At 29.6% G+C, this 9,654-nt stretch overlaps 1 protein-coding gene across 1 annotated transcript; it reads right to left on the bottom strand.

The window, feature by feature from the left end:
• Positions 1 to 319: 319 nt before the first annotated feature.
• Positions 320 to 9,111, bottom strand: LOC132947000 (pyrroline-5-carboxylate reductase 1, mitochondrial). The gene is made up of 6 exons (XM_061017167.1): positions 8,804 to 9,111; positions 8,626 to 8,696; positions 8,336 to 8,518; positions 5,187 to 5,399; positions 1,765 to 1,930; positions 320 to 599 (listed from the first exon to the last, which is right to left on the bottom strand). Exons 1-6 carry the CDS (start codon positions 8,871 to 8,873, stop codon positions 487 to 489), a joined length of 816 nt encoding a protein of 271 aa, XP_060873150.1. The 5' UTR covers positions 8,874 to 9,111; the 3' UTR covers positions 320 to 486.
• Between the last annotated feature and the right edge of the window lie 543 nt (positions 9,112 to 9,654).

The following is a 9,654-nucleotide window of genomic DNA, read 5'->3' as shown; positions in this document are numbered from 1 at the left end:
ATAGATTATAGACAATATCCGCGTTATTTAAATTTTAGAAACCCTTAAGAATAATTAATATTATTGAAATTACGAAGATGATTTAGATAATACCTTATTATCTTTTATATTATTGAATTATAATTTATTATTATTGTATAAATGTCAATTCAGTATAGTACCTACTAACTTCGTAACCGTTTTCACTATGATTATAATATTAATAATATTAATGATACCTCCTAAGATTGTATATAGAAAAATATTGGTGAACCTTGAACTATCTAATTTAGGTACTTGGGAAACTTGATTAATCGAGAAAAAAACAATAAACATTAAATAAGAACAAAAAATATGTAATTTGAACACAATCGTAAAAAATAATTAAAATTAGTTATAATAATAATATAGTATAAAACATGTACAATACAAATTTAAACAGTTAAATGATTGTCAATATTAGACTAGATATACAGTGAACGCGAATGCTTACACCGGGCGATTTGTTTAAAGCGTCTTTGAAGTTTCCTTACATTTTTCCGTGGCTTTTTCCAAAGCGTCAATGATTGTATACCTTAGGCCGCCATGTTCCAGAGCACAGAGACCGGCCGCCGTAGAACCTGTGTATAGATTTTCATAGTGGAAGCATTTTAATAAAAGTTATTGTAAATATTGGTTCTAACATTTAAAGATAACAAATAATTAAAATGCACCAAGCCACCAAGGGCATCTGGAATTTTGAATTTGTTCGTCGTATTGATTGTATATTGTGATAAATTAACTTGTACCTTATTTAAATTGTATTAAATATTTTTCAATATTGTTATTTGATTATATATCACAGTTCAAAAGATTCAAAATAAAATTATGTAAAATTATAAGGGAACCTTAAAAGTTAAAACAAAAAATTGCATTATAATATTGTTCCTAGTAACTACTATTTGTATTGTCATAATGTAGGTACCTCATATTTTTAAAACTTAAAAATCCAACACACTTTTCTCCTCAATAAAAATTTAATTTTAGTTTTAGATGGGTAAAATACATGTGTTCTTTATCATCATTGTATTTTTGAAGTAAAAATAAATTGTAAATTAAAATAATATTGCAAACGTTAAAATTTATTTCAAATGCAAAAATAAAATATAATCGACCCTAGTTGAAATCAAGACTTGCACGTTGTGCAGTTGACACAAAACACGTATATATAGGTACCTACAATAAACCAATTTTCCAATGTATAACTTTCAGGAGAATATAATGTTTATTATAAATCCTATTCGACTATTCCTATATACCTACTTTCTAAAAATGACAGTAAATGCGTGTCAAAATAGTGTATTTATCGTATGTCTGGAAATTATATAACGTCTGACGCGAAATATTTGGTGATATAATAATGTTTTTGTGGTAGCAGGCACCACCAAAATATATCATAGGTACTAATAATATACCTACGTATGCACATAATGTTACACTATCGGAATAATGGAATACTGTTAAATAATATTATAGATCATACCTATACAGGGTGTTTTGATGAGATTGTCACCATAAACAATTATTAGCGAAAGCCTATACTGTAATATGAGATACTCCGATACTCGTTTCTATAGTTTCTATCTTTACGTCTTAAGTCAGTGAAGAAAATGTATGCGATGCAAAATGTAATAACTGTGCGTATTATATTATAATCGTCCGGAAAACTTATCGCTCTCTCGAAATAACGATTATATTGGCTGTTAACAGAATCGCATTGCGTATAATATGTAAGACCCAACTCACCCGCTGGTGAGGTAACGTCGTCCTTCAGTTTTCCCGGATGTTCTTTCGTCTCTCGAACCATGGTCCCCGCGCCCAGGACAGTCTGCGACGCCAATCTGTAGGCCATGTCTCTTGGCATGCCCATACGAACGGCACCGTCGGCCAGCGCTTCGATAATCACGTACACCTGTAATTATATAATATATAGTAAGAGTTCGCTGGTAAATATAATATATTATAATATTAAACCACGCCAAATTTTGTTTGTCGGAGAGAAACTATTAGTTCAGTATCCGCGATTAACAGCATAATTAACAGTGGCACGGTCTTTAGAAAAGTATATTCTGATTCCGAATTACAAAGTCAAAATACAATATTATTAAACTATATACAATATTATATTAAAACTCTTATGAAATCACTACATTCAAAATAAGATTTTTGTGAAAATGAAGTGTCTTTTTTTTAATTTATAATTATTCTCAAAGGAAATTAGTGTGGCCCAATAGAAATGAATCACCCAGTATATATACCATAAATATGTTTATGTTATTGGGATTTGGGGTACCTACACTTCATAACAAGACTACCTACATAATATTATGTTGCACTCCATTGTCCAAGCGCAAGACTCACGAACCACTTACCATAATAAAATCACATAATATAGATAAAGTGACAGCTATTGTACGTTGCATTCGTAAAAAATAATAATAATATAGGAACCCGACACGCGCTGAAATGTTCGGTACTTTTATTACAACAAAAACATAGGTATATAGTTTTTTGATAAACGATTTTAATCGCAAAACTGAATATTATCGAACATGCACGCGGCTGCGCTATTGTTATAATAATAATTTGTAATACTCGAAACTTTGGAGCAATGACAAACAAGTAATAACGAACTTCAATGTATCGTATTGTATAATAATAAGATGGCTATTATCATAATCATTTTAGGTATTTGTTTTATTTAAAAAAAAAATTAGCTTAAGTTTTTAAACATTTTTAATATAAACTAAAATATGTAAATATAGGATAAAATACGGTATATTATTATTATTATATTATATAGACATTATATAAGATATAACTAAATGACAATATCATGAACACGATTTCACGTATGTCAAATACTTGAATAAATAAATGCGTTGTTTACAATATAATGACGTTTAATGGTAGTATTGATACTATTTTTGTCAAGTCCAATATCAAGTGCCTATCACAAACAATGATTTTTTTCCTTTTCTTTTTTCCCTATACCTGAATTGTAAAATTAAAATTCCAATCATATGTATAACTATGTAAGGTTGCATGTCAATATTAAAAAGGTGGATAAGTGGATGTCGCTCTGCTGTACAGTAGGTTACAAGTGGGTCACTGTAATGGATGGTGTTAAATTTGAATTCAATGATATAATATCATTGTATAAGAAAAACGATTCTGAGCGAAAACGGTCAGTCAGCCTATGATTTTACCAAGTATATTTGATGATATTATTGTGAATAAAGTAATTTATATATAACCTATTTACTCGGAGCCTTGTTTTAAATTTTCAATCTTTAGCCATAAAAGTTAAACATTTTATACATTTTTAACCACAAAATAATTTATAAATTATAAATTTGATAAATGTTGTCAAAATTTGAACTTTAAATGCTTATAAAAAAAAATTGTGCCTATGTATTTTTAATATTTTTCAACTGCTATTAGAACAATATATCAGGAGCCTTATATTAAATTTTCACGCTTTTTTACCCAACAAATAAAAATTTATTGATATTTATAGAAAAAAAAACTAAAAAAATTGAAAACTGACAATGTCCGTAAACAGCTCAAAAAGAGTCAAAATATTTTCAACATTTTATGGTGTATAGAAAATGCTAATATAAACATTCAGTGAAATTTTCAAGTATCTACAGTCATTCGTTTTTTAATTACAATAAAATAAGAAAATTGTTACATGAGAAATCGAGTAAATATCGAATGTTGTAAAAATATAAATTTCAGACGCTCATAAAAATTTAATTTAAGTTTCTGCTAGACATTTTTTTTTTGATAAAGGTAGACAAACTTATGAGTAATCTTATATTACATTTTCAAATCTTAGATTTAAAAAGAAAAATTTTTATGAATTCTCATCAAAATAATTTGCTATTTTTCGTGATTTTTCCGTATTTTGTCAAAATTTGAACTTTAAATGCTTATTATTAAAAACTGTGACTAAGGATTTTTAATTTTTTTCATCTGCCTTTGAAACAATAACCTAGGAGCCTTCTATTAAATTTTCAAGCTTTTTTACTCAACAGATAAAATTTTATTGATATTTATAGAAAAAAAAACTAAAAAAATTGAAAACTGACAATGGCCGTAAACAGCTCAAAAAGAGTCAAAATATTTTGTAAATTTTATGGTGTATAGAAAATGCTAATATAAACATTCAGTCAAAATTTCATGTCCCTACGGTCATTTGTTTTAGAGTTACACCAAAAACCAAAATCGATTTTCTCGAAAACAGATTTTGCGTAAAAATTCCCGTTTTTCCTTAATTTTTCTTTTGTTTTTCACGTCGCTTGTGAAAACTACTGGGAAATTTTTACTTTTGACCCCCCAAAATACCAACTAGATTCACTTTCCTATCAGAAAAGTTACTGTTGAAGAAAATCCAAGCACTATTACTGTCCTAAAAGGTGATGACAAACACAAAAATAAAAAAAAAAATAAAAAAAATAAAAAAATTAAAAATAAAAAAATAAAAAAAAACACACATCATTGTAGAATCAATACATTCATCGCTTCGCTCAGAATCTAAAATTAGTTATATTTTCGAATTTATTATTATCACAATAATTTTATAAATGTCTAGAAATGCTAAAATATTATTTTAAAATTTAAAGTTAAATATGAAATAATTGGCAAGTCAAAAGAATGACGACTGAAACGTTTTACAGAAATATCGCATTGTTATAATATTATAGGTATACTTTAAACGAGTTATAGAAGACACATAGTTAACGAACGGACTGACCGCAGTAATTCAATATAATATTAGGACGAACATGCACATAGAATATTATGATTTATGAAGTCATAATATAGAACGTTTTCCCACGGTACAAAGGGGTACAATAGGTAAAACATATTATTATAATATTATAAGCTATTAAGCTTCCGATCTAACCACTTGGCCGGCAACATATAGGCTTTACGACCTACACGACTGTTTGATTCAATTTGATATAACATAATATATATATATATAATATAGTTCCATCTAATGATTTTTCGAAAAAAATATTGGATAGTACATAATATTACGAGGATGTAATATTAGGTGTGTAACCAGCTTAGGATTGACGGTTTGAACTACGGCGGAAAATGTTATTGTCGTATATGTTCCAGATACACCCTGCACCACGTTTAGACTTAAGACTCACGTATGCCGGACCGGAACCGCTGAGCGCAGTGATCGGATCCATCAAGTACTCTTGTACCCGTTCCGCCGTGCCCACAGACGACAAAAGTTTTGCCGTCAGCTTCTCGTCTTCGTCCGTCGCCCGATTGCCCGGCACGTACACGGAAGCACCACACTGAACCAAGGCAGGAGTGTTGGGCATTACTCGCATTACCCTCGATCCGTCCGGTAAGAGCTAAAACAAAAAAAAAGTGGTAAAAAAATGTCTTTAATATATATATTATATTATTCAATAAAAGGAAATATTGTAAACAGTATTTATACTATGCTACTTTTTAAAATAAATTAATCCCTTTAATACGTCCCACTACTGCAGATATCAAGTTTTTGGAGGTTTAAAGATTATCCATATTAATCAATTAATAATAATATTGATAGCTGGTACCTATATTGTTATAAAATGTTTAGTAAGCTTATATAAGCTCTTAAAGCATTCTCCCTCCCAAATTAGTAATTACACAAATCAAATCACTGTATATGTAATATGTACCTATAAGTGATAACTAATAGTCTATACATTATTTTAACCTCAACCCGAAAGAATAGTTTTCTTTTCAAACTGTTATTTATTGTCATTATAGGTATATATAGGTACAGAAATAATTTAAAAACGAATTGTTTCTATTACACGCTGAATTCTCTCAAGCATTAAAAATGGTGTATTATGCGGTGAAATAGTATAATACGCTCCTAATAACATATAATGTGTATCAAATAAATTTTTTTTTAAGTAAAACGTATTAGAAATGAATCATATTACTTTTTTTTATTAGGTAGGTACTACGCAGGAAATATAATATAATAATTAAAATGATTTCTTATTTTTTTCAATTAAGTACCATTACTAAGATTCAAACATTTATAAGATGAATAATTAATACTATAGGTAGTTAAAATAAAAATAAATTAATTTAAATACTAAAATCTATGATTAAGATTCATTACAATTAGTACCTACTATATATAGGTATAATAAGTAATAACTATTAACTAGTACCTAATAAAACTATCATATAGGTATATTATCCATATTACGGATTACAAGAAAATGCGTAAGCTACATCACTAAGCCAAATTTTTGTATATACATATAAATAAATTTTAAATATTAAAAAAATAGTTACCAATATCGTTTATAACTCGCGCTACACTATTTAATGAATTTGCATATATTGTTCGTTACTACGCGAATACAATAAAGTTTGATAGAAATTAAATTTACATTATATACCTACGCATATTATATACTAGATAGCAAATAGTAAATAAAAACTTCATATCTTTTTTTTTTAATTATTTAAAGTGTTTGTGGAAAATCTGCCAATCATAATTATTAGAATGTTTTTTTGTGAAATTTTAAATTATACCTAAATTAAATTTTATTTTCGAAAATAAATATTATTTTTAAATATTGTTGAAAACAGTGCTTATCGACAAATAAAAAACTGATAAACGATATCACGTAGGTACCTATTACTATATTGTACGTACTAATATGATCGGTATTCATATTTTTAAACACAGAATAATTTTATGAACAATAATAATAACTTCATATAAAATAGAATAGGTACCTAACCTAACCTATAGGTAATAACAAACAATAACCTTGACAAATGTAATAATAACATTTATTTATATATTATGATTATTTTCTTAAAGCAAATTTGCCAATTTTTAATGAGTACAAGTGCATGGATATTTAACAGTTTATTAGTGCGTTGAATTCACAGCCCTGTTTATAACTAGATATTTAAATTTAATTGATGATGCCTACTGACTTGTGGAAATTTATCGAGGACTTATACGTATAGTTAGAATGTTTTTTTCAATGTGTTCCACTTTTGTTTCGGTTCCATAACCTAAACCTTTCGATTAACGTTATCGATTTTATACACTCAATCAACCATATTACGACTGACGTCAATCAACTTTGTTTATAAAATAATTAACTGTAAAAACAACACTTATAGGAAACTATATGACCCACCGCCAGAAATCGAACTAAATACTTTTTAACTAAGTCCCCACCCCTCTTCCACTTAAAATACACGTGAAAACATTTAATTAGTTTTTAAATCTCAATAATATTAATGTCTAAAAACTATTTTACTATTAAGTATTAGGAAAACAATAGCTTTCCGCCGTGCCCTTTAACATTTTGAGAATAATTTCAATTATAAAAATAAAAAATATAAACATTTTAAATGTTAGTGCAACATTTTAAATACGTTGTTATTCATCGTTATAACAATATTAATAAGTATATGAATATATATTATATTATGATTTATGATGTTTTTCAGTTTTCTGCCGATGGCAATTTAAACTTTCGAACGTCTATAAATCCATTTAGGCAAGTAATAACGAGTCTCAATGTTATCGAAAACACACAGATAAATAAAATTCTATAACCTGCGGTGCTAAAACAAAACATTATTATAACCAACAACAACAAACACTATCCATCACGTGCCTCGTATATAGTGTGTACGTTTATCGTTCAATTAGTCACCCTCAGTTTTATTGAATTAAATTACCCTCGCACACATGCAAATACAAGTATGAATAATAATATTTTAATTGATATCGAGACATTGGACGCGTTCCCCTCCGCCAACTTTCAAATGTGACATCCACAAAATAAGTTTATTTCGGAAAACGCTTATACAATATTAACGTGCATAACATAATATTATGTTCGTGCGAGAGTATATAATAGTCAGTGGCAGAATGATCGTCGGACGAAACGACCAGAGCCGGTTAAGATGATTAGAGCCAATAATCTTCGTAGTTATTACCACGTTCAGCACCGCGACACCACTCAGTTGGCACGTAATGTTTAGTCAAAACTTTTAATTTAAAAAAAAAATTTAGGACGACTAATCGTAGAAATCTGAAATCCTATAGTTGCACTGTCGATCATCATTGTGATTTAGTTGAATCATTAGTTATAAGTACAAAGGTATTATTGTTAGTACTTGTATTATGTCAAGTTACATAATAATGGATAGGTATATATTATATTATATTATTATTACAATCGCGGTATGATCGGGATTTCGTCACTCGCGATGATTAAAAGAAAAAAGAAGTATGTATAATACGCACGTTTTCCAGCTGATTTACGGTGACACCCATGGCGACGGACAGCAACAGGTGTCTGCTGGACGTGAAATTCGGACGGATCTGGTCCAATACCGTCTTGACCACGGACGGTTTAACGGCCAGCAGTAGGACGTCGGCGTTGTCGGCCACCGACTGGTTGTCGAAAGTCACTTTCGATCCGAATCCCTGTCATCGAACAATGTCGAATTCGACCGGTACCGTGATTAGTGTTAATATTTGACTTACGGGTACCTACATATATGCAAAATTCCCGCGGCTCTCGTTCGACTCACCTCAAAAGCTTCGACGCACTGCGTGTCTTGTGGGGCGCAGCTGGCTGTGATGTTTTCTCCTTTGACGAGGCCTGTGTACGTAAAAAAAATGTTACGACATGTTTTTTATAAATATACGGAGATGAGTACGAAAAATAAATGCAACTATCGAAAAAAACGGCTGATTGCCGAAACTCACCGGCCGTCAAGAAACCTTTGGCCAACGCCTGAGCCATTTTTCCGGCACCAAAAAATCCGATTTTCAACATATTCGCACTATGCGTATACCTAGTTAGTATAAATGGTTATTCTACAATACTCGACTGCTAAACGTGAACTGCGGCCATAACGCGTGACGACAACAACGAATAAAACACCGGTAGTGCCTATAAAGTGCGTGCGTGAAGAACAAATTATTATTTATTATAACCTTTGATTAGCGCAATCAGTGTACCTATATATTATAATTTATAATACAGATAGCCGTTTAAAATTTCTGTTTGTTTTCGATAAGCACGTTTGGATATAGGTACCTACTATAAAGCCGTATACAGTAATAAAATATATTATGCGCGGACACGGATATATCGACTGTATATTGTATATATACCTACCTAATATACATAGGCACCCACCTCCTTATATAAGTATGTACGTATGTATAGGTACGTTTGTTACGATAACAACTAACAAGTTGCGAACGAGTGTAATTTTTTTATTGTTTCACTAATAGCGTCAGATTGTGCATATGTGTAATGTGTATATTGTGTGTGTATATGTGTCGTGTGTGTACCTTATTATATATTATAATGTTGTTTATATTCCTTCGTAAAATATGTATGAAGTTGCTATTACACTGTATCGAGTGCCTAAACTAGAAGCGGGTCGAGGACTATAAGTGCAAAAACAATGTATCTATAAGTACAATGTACGCATATAGTGCCTACAAATTATTTCAAGTGTTTTAAATTTTAAAATGTCGAATATACTTAAGTACTCGGCACCTATAATTAATTGATTAGTGTATAATGAGTTTTCTCTAAAAATTTT

Source organism: Metopolophium dirhodum, chromosome 6 (genome assembly GCF_019925205.1).
Source record: "Metopolophium dirhodum isolate CAU chromosome 6, ASM1992520v1, whole genome shotgun sequence".
Classification (NCBI taxonomy): domain Eukaryota; kingdom Metazoa; phylum Arthropoda; class Insecta; order Hemiptera; family Aphididae; genus Metopolophium; species Metopolophium dirhodum.
This window is presented reverse-complemented; position numbering and strand designations above follow the sequence as displayed.